Genomic DNA, 21944 nt, shown 5'->3' with positions numbered 1-21944 from the left:
CAAGGGTTAATTTTTCCCATTTTTTCGGCGTGGTTTCGTCTGAGTCTAGTTCCTTGGGTGCAGATTCGTGCTAAGTCTGTGGCGGATCCAGGCAAGGCATGTAGCCCAAACCCTACCTAGACCTGCCATAGACCTATAGGGACCTGGGTGGACCATTAAGGACCTCGCGTGGACCCCCAAGAACCCTCAAGGACCCACGGTCCATGAGGCCAGAAATTATGTTAAAAACACAAAAAGCTATAATTTTATTATTATTTTATGATGGTACAGCTCTCTCGCACACATAAATTTGTATGAGTTGTACCATATAATCTTAAATTATATCAAATTGCAGTTTTCTAATGGTACTGTTATATCATTTTGGCTGATTGCATCTTATATTATTTTCAAGTAGAATTGTTGTTATATTTCCAGTATATACTGCCCCTTTAAGCATACTTGCAACCCAAACACTTGGTATGACGAGCTAATGAGTCTATACTGGCAAGGAAAGATAACAACAACAATTCTACTTGAAAATAATATTCAAGCCCACCGTTAATAAAATAAAATATGTGACACTAAATATCAAAAGCAATTGAATTAATCAAAATCTAACACAAGCTGATTTAAAATATAACATCAGATTGAAATATATATTGAGAGACTGAAAACCATATTGTGGTAATCAAGCCTAGTCCTGAATATTGTTTCTCTTATATTTTTGTGTATATATATATATATATACACACACAAACACTTACGAACCCCCCATGAATCCAAATGGAATTTTCTTTTTAGCCCAAACCCACGAACCCGCCACAAACCCGAAACGGCAACTTAGCTTCTGAGTTGGAACATGAGGAAATTAGGAGACTAAAACCAGAACTACCAAGAACACCAAGCCAAAAAGGGGCAAGCAAACCGAAAAGAAGGGGGGGCCCATTTGCAATGGGGTGATGTGTGAAAATGTCAAAAGTTCCTACTAGACTCTGCTATGGTTATAAGATGATAAACTCCAATTTGGGACATTACAAAGAAACTCTATTCATGAGATTAGTTATATTATGTGATGAGTTAACGTTCCAAACCCTGATGGGAAAGATATGTTTTATGGATTATGTTAGAATGGTAACTTTTGGGCAAGAACTTGGACATTGAAAAAAGGGGACATTACAACTTACGATTTATCTTCTGAATTACACATCTTCCTAGGCACACTCAATAGCATCACACTGAGGCCTAGACAAGGGTAAAACCATGTATAATAATGCATATTTCTAGAAAGCAAACAAAGAAGCATATAATAATGCATGATAGTCCAGAAGGTATCACTATTTGAGCCTTAATAAAAGATGGTACTGCAAGGACTTCAATCAAATAAACTCAGAAGTTTATAGAATAAGTCTATTAAGCCTAAGCAGCAAATAGTAAAGCCTGTTCTGGTGAGAAATTATGTACCTGTTGGATGCAAATTCTGCACTGCCTCTGACTAACAACCCGGCTTCTGAATGCTGCAATTTTAAAAACCGAAAGGTATTTTAAGCTTAAGCATTACATATTACCCACAATAGAACACATTAAACGTTTACTTTGCTCAAGAAATCAATTATGACCCATTGCATGAACAATTGTAAATACCAGAGAAGCATAGGGTCAAGGACAACTTACTTGATTTGAAGGAATGGGGTTTATATAGTACTCCTGATCCCTAAAACTCTTTGCAATGAATGTTTTATGATCTGAGACATAACAATAAGTTAGGCTAGCATAACAAATAGTAGTGTATGTAACAAAAACAGATAGCCATCACTTATATCAGAAAAATTTATCTAAGGAAATTTTAATTATTCATATATAAAACATTCATCATTTATTTCATGGAACCACATTAGAGCTGAATTGATAATTCACACGAGAGTCCCCAACAAATAGGAAAATATAAAAATATTGGAAATTCCATTATATAAAACAAAAAGTCATTCACCGTATTCATTTTTTAACCAAGTTATTCAATATTACATGATAAATGATTTTTTGGTCCCATTCTGACAAGAATGTCTGTTTCAATCTAAGTCCTCTACCAGAAAGATAATGACACTTTCTACAATATAAACAGTAATGCTTGTCATTGGTCATGATTCAAAATATATTTGTATCTTAATACACGTATCTTAAATAAACTGGTATGGTCTTATTCAATTGCTACCTATAAGGAAGTTTGTGGGTTAGTGGCTTTGTTTGACTGACTCTTCTAAAAAGATTTTCTGAAGACCAGCAATGGGGAAAGCTCACTCCCAGCCTAGATACAATGCAGTAAACTTTCAAGCCCATTACATGTATGTTATCCTACTTTAATACTGGATTTGAGAAATTTGAAATTTGAGATCTTCCGAATTATCAAATGAATAAATTCAAAAACGAATCTATATCAATGGCTTGGGTTCTAAATTTGATTGAGAAGGAATGTGCTCTATTCTGAGTCAATAATAAAAATTTGATGTAAAAATATTGCTATGACTAAGCTTTCATTTTTTTTATTAAATTGCATTCTTTGCAGGCTGGAGGATAGTTTAGAATCTTGCAGACTTATTGCTGATATATTCTTTTCACAAGAAGATTTCTGAGTCGATAATTTTCGATAACATGCTAACAAATCGTGGATGGCACCAGCAAAGCGGGGCCACCCAGCAACATATCAAAACAAGCTTCCTTTTTTGCAAGAGCACTTATGCAAGAGGAAGATGTAGACTAGTTTGATATTGTACTTGGCATTTGTATTTGCATATGCTTTTACAGAGACAATTTGCTATTTTTAGTTTGCTTCAGAGTTCACAGTCTCAGACTATGGCCGTCAGCCATCAGCATTCCAAATGAGAATGTGGTTTTGTTACATATTTGCATTTATATATATCTAGATCAGCTTGTTTGGCTGCTTTACTCATTTACTGGCTCATTAGATGCATCTCCTTATTGAATTTTGCAGCAAAAAAGTGCATTTCTAACTAAATGTAAGCCATTTTAAAAATTCTCGATACTCTCTGAGAAGTTCTCGACTTATCTCCGATATTTCCAGATTTTTTTTATTTGCTCTTGCCGATAAGTTGTCGATAATAATATTTTGAACAATAGGCTGGACAATAGGGAACAGCTAGCCATCCGCTACCAGACCATTCTGTTCCTGTGGCAGACTGAGAACATTTCCCAAAGATAATTTAATAGGAGATGGCCCTGGGGATGTATTCTACCTATCCACAGCTCCTTGAAACATCCTGGTGCAGAGACAATTAGATCTCACTTTTCCTCAAAAAAATGGGGCATCCCTTGTTATTTCATCTCTAATTAAGTCTTGACTCTCTTTAGCTTGATGGTTTACCTCATTCATTTGTGTTTCTTATTCTAGGTGGTCTGGTTCTTTGAATTCAGATCTATGATCTTATTTGTAATATTGGGCAGAAAGATATTGCAGAAAGCATGTGGAAATGTGCAGGTTTGAGTAAACTTTAACAAAAATGTTTACAGATGAGATCAGTCTCAGATCCAAAATTTCAAAGAATGTATCCCTAACAAAACTAACTGAGCCTTCTGAAAATGTAAAGAAATAAGATAAATTCCAAAAACTGTAGCCTATAGAACAAATTTATGGAAAACCCTAAAAACAGAATAACTTGATGAAACACAATCACAGAAAGCTGAAATTTGGGCTGTAGCTCCTTTATTTGAATCCCCAACTTCTCTGAAAAAAACACCAAAAGATTCCATGCAGTTTGGAAGATATGTGCAAAAAAAATAGGATCTCCTATGGAAAAAAAAATAGATATCTTGAAAGAAAGTCTGCCTACTCTATTGTCCTGAAGAATTTAGCAGGTATCCACCCTTAGAAACAAAGAAACTAATTCTTAACAATGTGAAGAAAGGAGCAAAAACATGTGATGGAACCAGAAGATGAATTGAATGATTAAAATGATGTGCTTGAATGTATATTGATGCACATTGATACACATATTAAAAGGATAGAGCTTAATGAGGCATTAGCATAAAATTCATTATAAGGCTATGAGACAAGATCACAAATTTCAGACATGTCAATTTCAAGGTACATTCCAAAGCTATCCTCAAGTTGCTTTCCTATTGTTCTCTTGCAATCGATGAAAGTTTACTAGTTTACTCTGCATTTAAACTCATTTATAATTGCTAAATATTGAATAGTCATCTACCATATTGTTATAAACTATGTTAACACATCCTTCACACTGACCCAGAGTCCCTGGGCAGTTTCAAGGCTGATAAAATGTGAGAGTACGTTGGGTTTGTCCCAGACACGCCTGGGACAATGCACCAGGAATTTCTGCAGTTTATTGAATCTGAATTCGGCCTGCCAGAAATTTTGGCAATTTATCGAATCTCAATTCGGAACTCTGAACCGTGTTGATGGGTATCCAAGCTAGCCAAGGTATTCACAAATTATCCTCCTGCATGTGGTCACTAAATAACAAAATAACCTTTAGATGATCCTTGTAAGGATGATCCTCAATAAGGGACGGGATGGAAAAGAATGGAAAATAGGTTTGTTTTAAAGTAATATTAATATATTTTGAATTAATGTATTACTATATTTCAAATTTTATATCTATGAACTATTTTTAACAAATTAATTACTGATGCTAATAAATTAATCACAAATATACCATATTATAAATTAATTATAGTATGGCATATCAATAAACTAAATATATATTTTGCATCATATATTTATAATATTAATAAAATAAATATATCTATATTTCATATATTACAGTTCTCTAATGTATAATATTATACTAATAAATAATAAGTATATATGTACTCATTTTTGTTCAGACCAAACCAAATCGAACTCAACCCCCTTTTTTTCTGGACCAAACCCTAGAACCCAAAACCAAACCCCCAACTTAGATTATATGTATGAGACACATTGCACATTTTCATTTTCAGTTCACTGTGATGTGGTTCAATGATGATGCTATAAGGAAGACTGATTAGAATTCTAAGCTTACATTTGTATGAATTATGTGTAAAATATATATTATAGTTTACTGAGTTGCAAAAGAAAAAAATAACTATGAATTCTATGTTTACCATCTATAATTGAAGCCATTGAACAAGTGGGTGCAAGAAACATTGTCCAAGTCATAACAGATAACGCAAAGAATAGTAGAGTTGTTGGTTTGTTGGTTAAAGAGAGACACCACCATATTTTCTGGACACCTTGTGCAGTTCATTCATTCAATATTATGCTACAAAAGATTGGGAAGGGTATTCAGTGGATCAAGGAGATGTATGCGAAAACTGAGGACATCCAGATGTTCATCACAAACTACCACATGACTCAAGGGATATTCAAAATGTTCTCACATTTGGAGTTGCTAAAGGTAAGAATTCTTTAACTCAAGTTAGTTAATTTTTAAAAAATAGTATCTTACAATTTCTAATTTTTTGATTAGGTAATGATGTATATTCTTTTATCAAGTATGTATCTAACAATTTGTATTGTATTTGCTCTATTTTATGTTAAAGGTTGCTGAGACACGTTTTGCATCAAATGTAATCGTCTTGAAACAACTTATGCAAGTGAAAGAGGCACTTACGAATATGGTAACCGGTAACAATTGGGCTTATGGCGGCAAAGCAATACTAAAAGGGCAACCACAATAAGGAGGATATTGGATGAAAATTGGTGGGAACTTGAGGAATATCTCATTAATCTCACTTAGATACACAGACATGGATAGGCCTTGCCTTGGAGAGATCTATGATGGCATAGACTCAATGTTTGAGAAGATCAAGCAAATTGTAAATGAAAAGGAACAAGATCCTCAAGAGACCTTCAAACAATTGCGATCAATTGTTATAGAAAGATGGAACAAAATGACCACTCCTCTACATTTGCTTGCCTATGCATTGACGCCCAAATACTATATCACCCAATATACTGATCTATCGAGAAGGCTACGACTACCACCCTATAGAGACATAGAAGTATCTGATGGATACAAGGCAGCATTTGAAAGACTCTTTCCTAATGATGAAGTGCAAGACTTGATTACGGATGAGTTCACATAGTTTGTGGAAGCAAAAAATTTAAGTAATGATACTCTTCATCATCCGTTTAGGAAAGATGCTCATAGTTGGTGGTACCTCCATGGCCCAAGATTTCAAAGGTTGCAGCCCCTTGCAATCAAAGTGATATCACAAGTAAATTCAATTTTTAAAAAATTGTTATTAGTTTCCTTTGTCTCAAAAAAATTGTTAGAAATTCTAAGATTCAAGTTACAAAATTTAAATTTTCTTTTTATTGTTTACATGTCATGTCTACATAGATTGCTAGTTCAGCCACTTTAGAGAGAAATTGGAGTACATATTCTTTCATCCATTCAGTGAAACACAAAAGGTTACAATCAAAATGAATGGAAAACTCGGTGTATGTGCATTACAACTTGCGTCTCCTCTCACACAAGACTAAAGAATACAAAGAAGGGGAGACAAAGAGGTGGGATGTAGATGCAGAGTTAGCGGACTTGGATATTTTTGCTTCTCAGCTCACAATTGAAGACTTTGAAGATTTTGATGCCCATACTATTGTTGTTAGTGCTGATCCCATTGGCCTTAGCTCTATTGCTGACTCAACTAATGCGGAAGGACTACGAGAAGAAGAAAATGATGATGATGATGAAGAAGATGAATATTAAAATTTCATACATTATGATTACTTGACTTGAAGTTGAAACAATGATACTTGAACTTCCTGTTTTGATCCATGGATAATAATTTACTTTAAGCTTTTAAGTTTAATGTTTTGAATCTATGATGTTGAACTTGAGAATTGAAATATATGATGGTGTGATCTTTATTCATGATGCTATGATTACAACTTACATGTCTAAAGTTTATGCCTATGGTGTTTTTGTTGTTTAAATAATTAACTTAGTTTAAGCCATGTGATTTTATGATACTCTATGCTTCTAAGCTTCATAAATATGTATATATATGATTTTTTATACTTTTTACATGTTTTTTGTATGACCAAACACAAAACCCTTTCCAAAATTTTGTCGTACCAACGAACCAGTTCTTCAAACCCGTATTTTGAACTGAACTCGAACCGGTAACTAAGAATAAAATAAAAAATGAAATAAATTAACTTTTCTATGATTATTGGAAAAATTAACCAAAAAACAATAAATTAAAACAAAAAAATTTAAGGGAAATATTTTTTTAAATACAAAACTTAACCTTATTCCTATTCCATTTTTGTACAACCAAACAATGGACTAACATATTCCCAATCGAATTCCAGGTGAACCAAACAGGATTGAAATTGCCCTTTTCTATTCCCATTCCCCATTTCCATTCCCATTCCATATTTCTATTCTAATTTTCAATTCCTATGCCAACAACCAAACAGGCCGTTAGAGTATTACTTATGTGCTTTAGATACTGAATTCCTTCATTCTTGCACCTATAATTCCAAAATAAGATCCTTCATCTCAAGAGTGCTTCATGGGAAACCCCATCTTTACAAAAATAATAGTTTTTCTCTTCCTATGCTTTCAAGGAAAGCATCTCAAAGAAGTAAGACTCCGTTGCATAGTAATATAGCTTACTGTAAAACATACCTACTGTAATGTTGAGAAAGCATAGTTATCACGATCATGAGATTTAAAAAATAATAAATATATCTTGTAATATGCTTTGATTATGTCATTCATCATCAGTAGATTTAGTACAATATATTTAACACAATACTTTAAAATCCTATATAGAGTGCTGCAAAAAATAGATTTAAAACATAAACAGACATACATACATATATGTGCGCGCACACACACACACACACATCCACTTTCTGGTTTCCATACAGGGAAATATATCAATCTATATGAACATGTAAATTTGGGAAATAATTGAGCTTTGATATAAGTCAAATCACAACATCAATATTCATCTTTCTGAATGGGCAGCCAGAAATGCATACCTTTTCTCTTCCTCTTATTTGTGCTTGCTCCTTCAAATTCTGGTTCCTGTTAGTGAAAGCAAGGCAAAATGTGTATACAATCAGCACATGAAGAGGTAGATAGAAGCAACATTACATTCAATTGGCAAACCATCAAGCAAATCACCTTCAACAATTAATTGCAGTGAACCTAAATCCTACCTTGGATAACAATATATATACCTACTGTCGTAACCTTTTACAGTGCGTATTAAAAGAAAGGTTTGATACATAAGCTTCCTGTTGTATAGTTTTCCCTACGTTGGACTTAGTTGGCAGAAATTTGTGAGGTCTTGGGTGTTGATGAGGTTCAAAACATAGGCAAGATGAGAATGCATGGGATGAGAGATTGAGCACTTGAACAATGAAAGAATGGAAAGTGCAAGGAAACTCCAAGATTATGAATGAAAATCCTGAAGGGAGGTAGGAACTCCGGTGTGACAAACCAAAAATCCTGACTCTTGCCTAATTTCTGACCTGATCTTGAGCAGTGACGAAGTTTGCTCAATGGAAATCAAAACAAGTTGCTAAAATTTGGTCTGTTTGGGTGAAATTCCAAACACCTTGCTAATTTCCGACCTCTTGTTTGATGAAATTCCTAACAATCATTGGATTTCCAAACATATTTCAAGCCTAGTCTTCACAAGTATAAGATCTCCAAGCATTTGTCCTATGTTCTAACAATAGGCAAATTTCTGCCCAGCTTGGGAGACTTGTTCCAACAGGTATTGAAATCCTGACCTGGATGAGCAAGGCTAAACCTTAACAAGTATGCAATCCCAACACAAGCTTGATTTCCAACTGGTTTGGGCAAAGGTAAGCCCTAAGGCATGGTGGAAATTCAACTTGCAAATTTATGAAATATCTTAAGGCCCTGCAGGAGTTGCACACAGCAGCAGCTCACCACCTCCAGTAGTACTCAGAGACGACACGGAACTTCCTCTTGTCATGAGTCATATCCTTTGGTTCTTGGTTTCTTCTCCAGGGTGGAGCACAGCTAGCTTGTGGCTGGCGGCCCTCCCACCTATTGTTGCTCTTTGTTTTGCTTTTCCCCAGACTATGTTTAGTGCTCCTGTCATTGGCTGGTTTCTTTTGTTGTTTCTTGGCAGTCTCTTAGACCCTCTTTGTGCACTCTTGTCGGACATTAAAGAATTTATCTTTATCTTTATCTTAAAGGAAGGGTGTAATCTGGGTGTGTCAATGAAATTTCCAAACATCTATCAAGGAATTCAATCTGATCGCCATGCATATGTCAAAACAAATATCAAAACTTTCGAACAGTATTATACAAAAAATTCCAAACAAAGATGGGAAATCCAATTTGTTGAAATAGAAATCCAAGAACAAGGTGAAATAACTGATGTTTTTTCAAACACTTAGTGAAGCTTTTGAGATGACCCAAATGTAGATTCCTAAAGAAAGTCGAAAATCCCACCTCCCTTGATACAAAAACTTCCTAAGAGGTTGGAAATCCAACCTCCCTCAAGACAAAGTCCTAAGCATATGAAAAAAATAGCCCAGCAACGAAACTAATTCCCAAACACTTGATGAAATCCAATCTACAACAAGATGAAATATCCAAACAATTGAAGGATATTCAGTTTGGAAAAAGTCAATACCCAAATGAATGAGGGAAATCTAATCCAACTTGGAGATGGCAATGCACTTCCAATTTCAATTGTGTCAAGATCTGAAGCAATATCGGAAATCCAGCATCTCTTAGGACAGACTTTAAAATCCTTTTAGAGAAAATCTTTCTCCATTGAGAGGAAAATTGAGGTTGTAAAGCTAAGTTGGCCTAAAAAAAGACTAAACAGATGGCAAGCAATTCAAATTCATAAGCAAGTCGACCTTCTTTACCCAATGGGTATGGCTATTGGATGTGAAGCATATAAGAACACCTAACACCTCATTTAAATCATTGTGCAATGCAAATAAAGAGTGAATCAAGTGCAGAGCAGAAATAATGGAGATGAAAATTAAAATTAAGAGTGGGAGTTGAGTATTTGACAACATCTGATGAGGATCAAGATTGCAAGCTGAAGAGTACACTTAAACTTTGAGGGAAATCAGGACTTTTGAAAAATTCAACCAGGTATGAAACCAAAGATGATTATGCAATGTAAACTCCTGATTGAACTAGTGATTTGTGGGTGATCTAAAGAAAGAAATCAGGTGTTTCAAACTCGGAAAATCAAAACTTAAGTTAACAACTTTAGAGAGAAAGTTGTAAGTCATGTGCAAGATGTCTTCTTAAGTTAATTTCCCTCAAAATCTGATTAAAAGTGTTAATGATTACTTTCTTATAAAATATTTTACTTTTAAGACAAGTCTTCCCTCTTGTTTGGCAAGTATCTATGCATGATGGTGAGATGGAGGTGACATTGGAGGGTGAAGCTCAAGTTAGTGCACGAAGAAGTGTAGGCTTCAAAATCAAATGTGATAGAAGAGGTTCAAGATGAAGATGACAAGTAAAAGATGGCATGGAGCTGAACATTTCACTAACAAGGTTGAGTACAACACCAAGGTCAAAATAGAAGAATCAACAGGACAGCTAGAAGTGATTTATTAGGCAAGCAAAAAAGATTGAAAATGGAAACCAAAAGTGCAAGTGCAAATGCAATGGCCTAAGTCAACAATTTCAACAATGTAGAGGAAAGAATCATTAGATGCCTTCGTTAAATTTTGCCTCGCAAAAAGAATCAGTGTTCCACAAGAAAGCATCATTAAGATGATCAATGTCATATATCCAGATTTGTTGGAAACCACAACCAAGGGTGATGATCGAATTGCAAATATATACATATCATGGAATAAGGGAACTCAAGATACAAGCCAAGTTTGAAGACATCAATGATTGCATGAAAGATGATGGTGAACAAACAATGTAAGTCACAGCATCATGATCAAGCCCAATGAATCAAGGGAAGATGAAGTTCTACAAGTTAAAGTGAAAATAAGAATCGTGATCAAGCCCAAACAAGGGAAGACAAAGGTCAAGAACTTCAAGTCAAAACAAGGATCAAAGCCAAGACATGAAGACAAGAACAATTTCAACAGCATTTCAATGAGAAGACTTCCAAACTGAGAAGGATAAAGAAGTAAAGCTGAAATGAGATTTTCAAGAAAATCATGCTAAGGTGGTGCCCTTTTATTTCAACCAATCAAATTATTCCAAGTTGGCATGGGATATGAATTAAACGTATTCCCCAACAAATTTTCTCATCACTCCATCCTTAAGAGGATATGTATTTCAAAGCAATGCAATTTGCTCATTGGTCAACATTTAATGTTTGAAAGTGATAGTTAAGACAAACCCTAATTAGAATTATCAAGAGTGTTGATCCTGAATCAATCTGAGCTGACCGTTGTACTTGAAGCCTCTTTATAAAGCTTGCTCATTTCATTTGTAAGGAGCCTTTTGGAGATTTTTTGTTAAGATACTCCCAAAGTAATTTTTGATTCATGGTGAAATAATTATGTTATTTTGATATGTTGCATGGTATCCTACTTCTCACTTAGATAGGATTTGCTTATGTTGAGTAGAAGTTGTTTATGTTGAAGTAGATGATAGTGCTTATGTTTTAGGAGCGTAAGGAGCTATCATTCTAACATATTATGGTTGAGTTTATTGGAAGTCATTAATTCTCCCGTGTTGCGGATTGAACCTGTTCATTAGAGAACTGTGCTTTCATTCTCTGAGTTTCTATGAATGTTTGCTTAAATATGTCATTGAATTCATGCTTCTTCCATATGCTTCCTCATTACAACTGTAGCTATTGAAGAAGGTTTTGATCGGTTTATTATCTCTACCGTTGGCAAATCCATTCTACCATATTTGTCCTTGCCTTTGTGTCTATGATTATTGAAGCTGTTGTTTATCGCTGCAAGCTCATATTGCCATCATGATCTTCCATTCTTTGCGGCAGTCATTGTCACTGATGCTCTAGTTATGTTAAAGATGAATCATCTCTCTTGTATAACCGTCACCCACAGTTCTTTTAATGTTTGGAGTGCAAGCATCATTGGGGGTAAGATCTTTTAATTTAATATTATCGTGGTTGCTGGAAAATGCTCAAGTTTGAGTGTGTAATCAGCTCTTGATGGCATTCATCGTGTCTTGTCAGAGGATTGGTCTTCATTGTAACCACATGGCCTTCATAATCTGATGGAATACAAAATAAAAAAAGGCAACAATCGTCAACCCTTGGTTAAGCATCAGGTTGTGTTTAGCAAGTGTCATAGATCATGGGTGTGATGTATTCAAGTGATTTGAGATAATATTGTTCTGTCAACTGATTGATGTATTCCTCTGGGCAGTGGTGATTTTTAGGTTATTTACAGTACAGTGATAGTTTGAAATATATTGCTCAGCAGTATATCATTCTGTGTGTAATTACTGTGTGTCTAGTTTTTCCTATGTGGTCTATGAATCAAAAGGAGTTCATATTTTGTAGATGCCTGATCTTATAAGGACATACTACTAGCGGTTGTTATGTGTTTAACAGTTTGTTGAAGCAGCTATTCTTCAGTCTAATCTTGTGTAGCTTTGTATTGAATACCTGAATTATTCAATAAAGAATCCTCTTCGAGTGTGGCTGGATTTTGTTCCCCTCGGGCAGGAGGGTTTTCCTAGTATAAATAACTGTGCAATTTGTTCTTGGGTGTTTTTTAGTTTCAGAATATTGGTTATCTGCTTTTCTGGTTCTAAATTTAAAATGGTATCAGAGCCAGGTTTAAACAAAAGATTCAGAACCAGAACCTTTGGGCTTCTATTATTTGGGCTAACATATATTCGGCAAGGCAAAAGTACACATTATAATATTTGGCTATACTCTGTTCCTAAATTTTTTTTTACAGTGACCTGATTATTACCTTGGAGTGGAATAGTTAAAAGGTCATGGAACCTAATGGCTTGTATATGCCACAAGAAAATCATGGGTTTGAATATTGAGCTTCAATGAAAGGAATGTCCTTTATTAAAGGGGAGAAAATATATCAAAGCAATCGATGTCATGAATAGTTATTTGAGCAAAAATTGCCACGAATTATTTCCTATAGTTTGGGGAATATATTGAGGTTGTAATGGATAAGGTTAAACTTAGGATAGTAATTTATGTATTCTTATAGAATTGGTTTGTATATTACTCTTCAAGTAATCTTTATTCTATGAAGTGTGAACTGTTACTAATTCCTCTAAAATGCAGGATGGATTGAGGAGCAGAAGGATAATGGGCTTATTATCCAAAACTGCATTAGCAATTTAAAGGAGGAAGAACTTAAGACATGAAGTGAGGAAGTCATGTTCTTTTAAGACATAGCTTACAATTGTGAGTCCAAGTTGATGACAAATAACAAAGTTGGTCAGCCTTGGATGGAGAGATTACATATGCAAGGAAATTGATAAAGATGAAGACACTAAACAATGGAGAACCTATCATTGTGATCAGCTTCTTCTAAAAGGGGGAAATGACATTCAGCTGGAGTTAAATTCCAAGAATTCAAGGCTCAAGTTGAGAGCATTAAGGTTCTACGATCAATAGAGCAGAGATACAATTCCAGAGAATTTCCCTGCAATCTCCGAGGCATGGATCAAGGGGGAGTTCTGTGAAGAAGCAAAAATGTAAGCAAAGTGGGTTGCAATGTTGCAAGGCCAAGTGCTTAAATCATTGGTAAAACTCTCCAGCTGTAGAGAACTGAATTGCTCAGTCAATTTGTATTTGACATTGGTAGTTCTGCAAGCTTATTCAGAATACGGTTCAGAGATAAGGTCAAGAAGGATAGTTCTCAACTTATGCATAGCAGACGTTTCGGAGGTATATATTGAAAAAACGTTCCACTAAGGCAAGCATTGCAGGCAGTCTTGAACAAGGAGGTCAGGAGATCGATGCAAGTGCTTGAAGATTCAAAGGGAGCTTGAGAGGCAAATGGAGAGTGGCAGGTCCTTTGCAAAGGATCACCAACCTTGAGAAGCAATGTGGCTTTGAGAGCTCATTGTTTGGTCAAATATTGGAGCCAACACTAATTTATCATGATTATCTAAGTTGTAAGAATGCTGCCATTGTTGAGAGCGAGTCTGCTGTGAGGGAGTCTTACCATAAATTGTTTTGTTCTATGCTATAATGCATTTTTCTCTATGAGGGAGAAATTTGAAGAGAACGCCCTTGTAATGCATTTTTCTTTGAGAGAGAAATTTGAGGTGAAATCCCTTATAATGCATTTTTTTTAGAGTGAGAAATTTGAAGTGAAAGTCAATGGAAATCTCAGATATTTCTATAGTGTGTGATTGCATCATCAAGTACAAGGCCCTACAGAACAATCCCTAGGATTGTTTCAACTTTCTTCCGTCTTTTTCCTTCTTTAGGTTTCATGTTTGTAGTTGGAGAGAATGAATCGCATGAGATGTAATTACATGTAATTCAATTGCATAACCTTATGACATGTTTGAACGGGTCAAATTCGATTGAGTTGCTCCCACTATTCCCTCCTTTTTCTCACTTCTTTTCCTATAAAGGGAGTGTCTCTCTCATCTTTTATTGTATGCAAAAAAGCTTTGAAGAAATTGTATGAAAAGTGAATGCAAATAAACAATTGGAGCTGAACTTTGATTGAGTGCCATTGTGATTAGTGCAAAATGGAAGCTTTGACTGTAATTTGAGTTCGTCTTCTTTGATTCATGCTATTGTTGTTGGTTTAAATAATTGAGCATAAAGAGTTAAGAAACAGTCGGGTTCGAAGCTTTGATTGGAAAAGATTGTGATAATACATAGACTAGGAGCTTTGATTGTAGCTTGTATTACCTTTTTAATTCACAAAAATAGTTAGAATTCTTTACTTCTGGAAGTCTTTGAGCCCCAATAGTAAAGGTTATTCTTATAGAATAGATTAAGACCGGACTTAGAGCCAAACCGGTATGCTTTCAACTAACCTTTAGTGTTGTTTTATCAGTATCATTGTTTCCAGCTTTAGATAGAAGTGTAGTGAGAGATTTCATCTTGCACATTACTTGCTTTGCGGGTAAGTGGTTTCTTTCCTAAAAGTTAAGAGGAAAGAATATTGGTAATACCCTTTCAAAATCTTTTAACTTCTTGCTTACCTTGAGTTGATCCAAAGAACTGTAAGAAGGGGGAACCTTCTCTTTAAGGTAGGCGAGACTTTGTCTCATACGTTGTGGCTGGTCATCTTATTTTGCAACTGGACTTTCACAAAACTATCGGTTGCAAAATATCCACACAACACATCACTATGAATTTAAATTAAGAAATAATCATTGATTTGTAATACATACTTGAGCCCTAAATCCTTACTTGTCTCCTAATCAATAGCCTTAAGGAGGATGGGGATTTACTTGTCATAAGGTGCATGACACCAATCTACAAATAGGCTCCCTCAAGGCTTCAAGACCCTGTCCTCGTACCGTTTTGGGAGTTTCCTCCTACATTGTGAGGTTTTACTCTGCCTCTCCATACACAAAACCAAACTATCCTTTTAATGATGTTAGTGAGTGATTAAGGAATAGGTTAGGTATATATTATTATCTTATATATTACTAATATATACATATACACATTAAATATAACATGGCATATATATGATTTCATTATTTTTATAAGTTATATATATATATATATATATATATATATATATATATATATATATATATATATCCTTACTAAAATTCCTTATCCCTAATAATATTTAGATATAATATTCTGTAAAACAGTATTTAATTCATAGATATAGTCAGCATAATTTCCTGTCACATAATGATTGCCAGCATCGTAAATAATTTCATTCCTTACTCTTCAGTATCAAATATATTTATAATCTCTAATCTTTCTCCTGATGCAAATCAATATGTTTTTTACACATTCTATATTCAATAACTATGATTCCATTTCCTTATTCATCCTTTGACGATGACTAATGCCATATATAAATTATAATCTGCTTTCTTATTCCTCATCTGATGTCCTGAATGAATGATGAGAAATGCTTTTTATGGCGGTGTTCTTAAATGAAGTGAATATTGCATAAGATACATCTGGCAATCAGACCATTTACTGACTATGTTGTTGTCTTGTGTCTCCACCTTAATCTCTAATTTAACATCATATTTCTTTGTGCTGTCTTGAACTGCCTTCTTGTAACTGCAGGTCATAATCTTAATTATTTCTCCATTTATTGACCATTATATGATTTATGTTACCTATCCATGTGTCATCGCATCATTACCTTATGGTTGATTATCCAAATGGATAAGATGTAAGATGGTGATAATTGTGAAGGCTACAATAGCATGTGTTTATGGCATCTTAATTATTGCTGAAGCTTCCAACTTACAAAATAATGCTCACTACGAAGGAGATGACCCTTGAAACTGTAATAGTTCAAAATTCAGACAGATTGCTCCACACCTCCCACAATTTCTGAAATTCTAATTTAGAACCACTGTTCCTTGTATTGGCTCACAACGAAAACTTAACGAACAGACGGACTAGGTTTTCTATTTCCAATAGTTCTATAATATTTGGTTTTACATTGAAACCTTTTAGTTTCCTTTAATTTATTTACCAAGCAAATATCTTATAAAGATTGTAATTATATATATTATAATATATTTGTTTGTTTGTTTTTATTATTAAATTTTATTTCTGAAAGGAAATGTTACACAGTAAGATAAATGAAGACTGTTCAAAACTAAGATGATATTGGTATTCTTAACAGCTATCAAGCAATGTTCTGGCTATACTAGCACCTAGGATCTGAGAGAATGCTAAGTGCAGAATGATTCTAGAAACATTAGGAAATTCATCATTTAACAAGCAAATATCTTATAAAGATTGTAATTATATATATTATAATATATTTGTTTGATTGTTTTTATAATTTAAATTTATTATTATTTATTATTAAATTCTATTTCTGAAAGGAAACGTTACACAGTAAGATAAATGAAGACTGTTCAAAACTAAGATGATATTGGTATTCTTAACAGCTATCAAGCAATGTTCTGGCTATACTAGCACCTAGGATCTGAGAGAATGCTAAGTACAGAATGATTCTAGAAACATTAGGAAATTCATCAAACCAACCAATCTACCATATATATGGTGATCAGAAGCTCACAGACCCAGTTCTTGAACTCCAACTGAAACAGCACCCTGCAAACATGTGCAGAATGTCCTCAAAATTGCTAAAAAGAGGTTAAACTCTTCAAGTGGTTTCAATTAGAAGGAAAAATACCCTCTTCATAAGATTTTCAACCATCTCTAAACATTTCATTTCTAAGATTGTATTATAAATTTTACTACAGTACAATTGATCACTTTTTTTCTATCGCTACTTACCAGTTGCAAAAGCAAACAAAATTGTATCTGCTATTGTTATTGGAATTAATTGGTAACAGGATCTTCTGGTATTAACTCATAAAATAATATGCCTAGTTCTTGCAAATTTCAGGGAAAATGAAACCAAGATAATTTTAATTCTTAGTCATTATCCAAGGAAAGTAAAGGAGCTTGTTTAATGTTCCTGAAATATTCAAAATTTCAAATGACTCAATTAAATTGATTGATTAGGTGGTCTGAGATTTAAATATCCTACGGACACTTTAATTTATTTATTTATTTATTTATTTATAAAATAAAAAGTAATAAATTACGATTGTTGGCCTTGCTTGTATATTTGTAGCATTGTGTGCCATTTCGGAGGTACAAGATCCTCCCTATTCTAGCATTCGCAGTTTCTGTAAGAGTCACTTCGTACCCTATTCTGCATGTTGGTCCAAATCTGTGCAGTTTCACTTGAAGACAAGTTTGTAATAAATAAAGTTATTCATGCTATTATCTATACAACAACTCTGTTGGCGATGGCTCATTACTATTATATTCCTATGCTGATTCATTGTTCCACACATAATATTATTGCCAATACTAATCCGAGCCCATGTGATAATCTAAAAGAGATTGCAACTGCAGCATTGTAATCAATCACAAAAGCATTATAATCGTTACAGATCAACATAATCATTCTTGTAGAAGTGTCAAGCCATAAAAAAATCTACAGTATGGGTGGCATGATCAGAGAGACCTGTGGGCAGCAGGTCGTACTGTGGTGGAGTAAGCGGGCTGTATGGGAATTGTGAAGGAAACACGGGGGTACACGTGGACAAGACGCTCTCCATAAGATTGTCATCCATCTCAAAACTCTAAAATTTCATTTGTAATATTGTAAATTGTGAGGAGAATCCTACCTTTTACTACAGTACAACTGATCACTTTTTCTTTATCTCTACTTATCATTTGCAATAGCAAACAAAATTATATCTGCTATAGAATCAATTGATTACAGGGTCTTCAGGCATTAACTCAAAAGTGCATATAATAAGTTAGAAATTACAAGTGAAAACAGATACATTCTCATAAAATAATATGCCTAGTTCTAGCAAATTTCAGAGAAAATGGAACCTGGATAATTTTAAATCTTAGTCATTATCCAAGGAAAGTAAAGGAGCTTGCATAAAATATTATATGCTTACATTGAGAGCAATGTCAGCCATCTGAGTTGTTTTTTGTTGCTGGACAGAACTTATTACTTGTTCATGTAGAGCTCTCTTTCTCCTCATTATGTCAACTGCTTGACTTACTGGTATCTGAAAGATTCAATAATACTTGAGAAACAAGATTCTATGAAATGTTCACCCAGACATAGTACACCAATAGACACTAAATTACAACACCTGCATGCGCTTTGCTTTTGCTGCTTCCCCTTCAGTCTCCAGAACAGTTTGCTTAGGCCTGCATTCAACTCAATTTTAGTTTAGAGCATATTCCAGTCAACCTCAAAAAGGACCACGAGATTACAATATCTTGTTGCAATCTAAGAATTATAAATATTTAAAAAGTAAGACGGTGAAAAATTATAATAATATGCAAAAATCACAAGCAGTCAAACATAACAGTCCTGCACTCAGCATGCAACCAGTGTTCTCTTAAGAACAAATAAAAGAAACAGGTGCAACGATCAAATTGCTTTTTCTGTACATTGATTTTAAATTTCAAGGAAATGCCAGTGTACTCAATCGACAAGACAAGCTCTCTAATCTGAAGTTTTTCTACTGTACATTCATTCAGAAAAACACCACATAGATAATAAATTCAGTCCCACATAAGAAGCTCGACTTCATACAAGTCAACAACAGAGCAAGTGCTTCCTATATGTATGCTTATCTTGCCTGAATTTTTTCAACCGCTCTGAGAAAGCTAGAGCAGCAGTCTCACTACTACCAATTTCATTTTTAAAAATTGGATGTAGCCCTTCCCGAGGTAAATCCTTTGCCCTTTTAACAGACTCTCTTGATGCGGATGGCTTTGTCTTGGAATATAAGGAAAATGCGTTCACAGATGCCTTCTGCAAAGCTCTAAGCTCATTGGACTCATCTAATTGCTCCCGTATTTTTTCAGAGACTAGATCCAACACAGATTGTGGAAAACGTCCATAAATAGATTCTCCTTTTTCAACCATTTCATTGATCCTAGACAAAGCTTTCTCTCTGTCACTTGCAACCTCATCCTCTGTTGGCGCTGGTTGAACAGGTTTTGACAGGAAAAGATGCAAGTCCAAAAGATACGGCATGTCTTCTGATGTAACAAATGAATATGCTGTGCCAGTTCGGCCAGCACGAGCAGCACGACCTACTCTGTGAACAAAAAGTTTAGGTTTAGGAGGAAAATCGTAGTTGACCACATTATCCAAAAGTGGAATATCAATACCTCTTGCAGCAACATCTGTTACAAGTAATAACATTGTTTTCCTTGCCCTGAACTTTGCAAGATGAATTTTACGGGCAGCTTGATCCATGTCACCATACACAACAGACAGTGCGATTCCTTCTACTCTGAATAATTCATTTAGGAATTCGACGTGGTGCTTTGTTGCAACAAAAATCAATGTTTGCTGATCAGTACCAATCTGCTCTCTTACCAGATGCAGCAATGCAGCATATTTATCTTCCTGTCGCAAGCTAAAAAATGTAAGTCTGAGATCGGGGCTAATCTTATTCTCCAAATCTAGTCGTACAAGGTGTGGATCTCGAAGGCCTGCCTTTGCAAAATCAGCAAGCAAACGAGGCAGAGTTGCACTAAAAAGCAAAGTTTGGCGGGTCTCACTCAGCTGAGCAAGTATTTTTCGTAGCTGGTCTGCAAAACCCATTTCAAACAAACGGTCTGCCTCATCGAACACTACATACTCCACAGTTCGCAAAGACATTTCTTCTACCTCAGCAAGATGATGCATAAGACGGCCAGGAGTTGCAATAATAATGTCTGGACTTTTAGCTAGTTCTTCAAACTGAATCTCCATGCTATCCCCACCCACAAGCACGGTGGCCTGGAGATCTGCAGCAAAGTACCCAAAGTTAAGAAAAATCATTCTATGCCAAACAGACGATAGTAAGAAAAGCAACAAAGAAGCAAAATATCTCAAGAAGAAATCACAAATGGCACAATTCTTATTCTTTAAATTGTGGACAAATACAAGAAGTGAAAAACTTGTTTAATATAATAAAAGCCTCATGCAAACTAGAGTTTTCAACTGTTTTCTGATTACTTAATTTAAAAAATTTGGGCACACTATTTGTTTGAAGATTGAAATTTCCACAAAAAAATCATTTATGCACATGCCATGATAAAACTAAATGGTTCAGTCTAATGACAACAAATGCAATGAATTTATCAAGGATCATGTGACCATCAAGTTTAAGAGAACAAAACGACAGATGTTCATTGTTCTGAATGTCTATGAGTGCAGAAAATTTAAATACCTTGAGGCAACAGATTTGAATGATACCTGTATAGCGACCGAGCTCTTTGCAAAACTTGTAAGTCTGAAGTGCCAGCTCCCTTGTTGGAGAAAGAACAAGGGCTCTCACTCCAGCACCGGGTGAATGCCCCTTTAGCTTCTCCAGCAATGGGATCAGAAATGCTGCAGTTTTACCCGAACCAGTCCTGGCCATGGCAACAACATCCAATCCAGACATTACCAGGGGCATTGTCTTCCGCTGTATTGGGGTGGGAACTCGATAGCCCTTCCGTTTTACTGCTCTGAAAATTGGGGGGCTCAGACCTAAGGACTCGAAGCCCCCTGATTTAGCTTTCTTCTTCTGCTTCTCCTGAAACTTCATTTGTGTTACGGAGCTTACCAGAATATCCTTTGCTCTCTGTAACCCCATCGCGACGGACCCGCGGTTTAAGCTCCAAAGAACAAGGATTATATTTCACGGAAGAGGGGTTTAAATTTCCCAATTTTAAGCGCAAATCTCCCGCATAACATCTGGGTTTCCAGCCGCTCTGTGATTTCTGAGGTTCTTTCTTACAACCTAATTTGCTCCATTTCAAACTCGTCGATGAATACTGGAGATCGCGTTTACCTAAACCAAGTTTTGACCGTTTATAAATGATAACTAGCAGCTTTTCATGAGTGAGTGAAGAATGCAATTTCATTTTATCAAATTTTTTAATAATATTATATATAGATATTCGATAAAGTTAAGTCATAATATTTTTAAGAAAATATAATTTTCTGAAATCAATTGAAACAACTCTAGTCAAATAGAAGGAATTAGATATATACTTAAGTACAAGTTAATAATTTTTTGTGTTTTATCAAAAATTGAAGATTAAAAAAAAAAAAAAAAAATGGAAAACTTTATAAAATATTTATTATTTTAATTAATTTGATTAGAAATTTTTTTAATTGTTTCTAAAGTTTAGATGCGAGTTTTTTAACAAAATATATTAGAAAATGTAATTATTTCGATATTGATCAAGGTATTTGAAGCAATGTAAAAAAATCAAATAAAATTATTTATGAATCAAAATTAGATCCATTAATAAGAGTAATATGAGTCCATTTCTCGTAATTAAATTGAGTA

The 21944-nt window shown here is 34.6% G+C and overlaps 1 protein-coding gene across 2 annotated transcripts in view; it reads right to left on the bottom strand.

Annotated features, from left to right (window-relative positions):
* The window catches only part of LOC149535904 (putative DEAD-box ATP-dependent RNA helicase 29), an 82021-nt gene extending 60583 nt beyond the window's left edge, over positions 1-21438 (bottom strand). Inside the window, exons 1-8 of one of the 2 annotated variants that reach the window (XM_089806931.1) lie at positions 20861-21438; positions 19786-20409; positions 19248-19707; positions 18753-18810; positions 18552-18665; positions 7994-8039; positions 1651-1721; positions 1441-1493 (exon numbers count right to left, since the gene is read on the bottom strand). In XM_089806931.1, the coding sequence (XP_089663057.1) occupies positions 1441-1493; positions 1651-1721; positions 7994-8039; positions 18552-18665; positions 18753-18810; positions 19248-19707; positions 19786-20409; positions 20861-21242 (1808 nt within the window). In that variant the 5' untranslated portion in view covers positions 21243-21438. Of the gene's footprint in view, positions 1-1440; positions 1494-1650; positions 1722-7993; positions 8040-18551; positions 18666-18752; positions 18811-19247; positions 20410-20860 lie in introns of both variants that reach the window. The other variant, XM_089806930.1, reaches the window with a different exon arrangement.
* Between the last annotated feature and the right edge of the window lie 506 nt (positions 21439-21944).

This window comes from Cupressus sempervirens, chromosome 10 (assembly GCF_028749045.1).
Source record: "Cupressus sempervirens isolate cs-2001-9-10 chromosome 10, ASM2874904v1, whole genome shotgun sequence".
Lineage (NCBI taxonomy): Eukaryota > Viridiplantae > Streptophyta > Pinopsida > Cupressales > Cupressaceae > Cupressus > Cupressus sempervirens.
The sequence above is the reverse complement of the archived record's forward strand: the minus strand, read 5'-3'. Positions and strand labels throughout refer to the sequence as shown.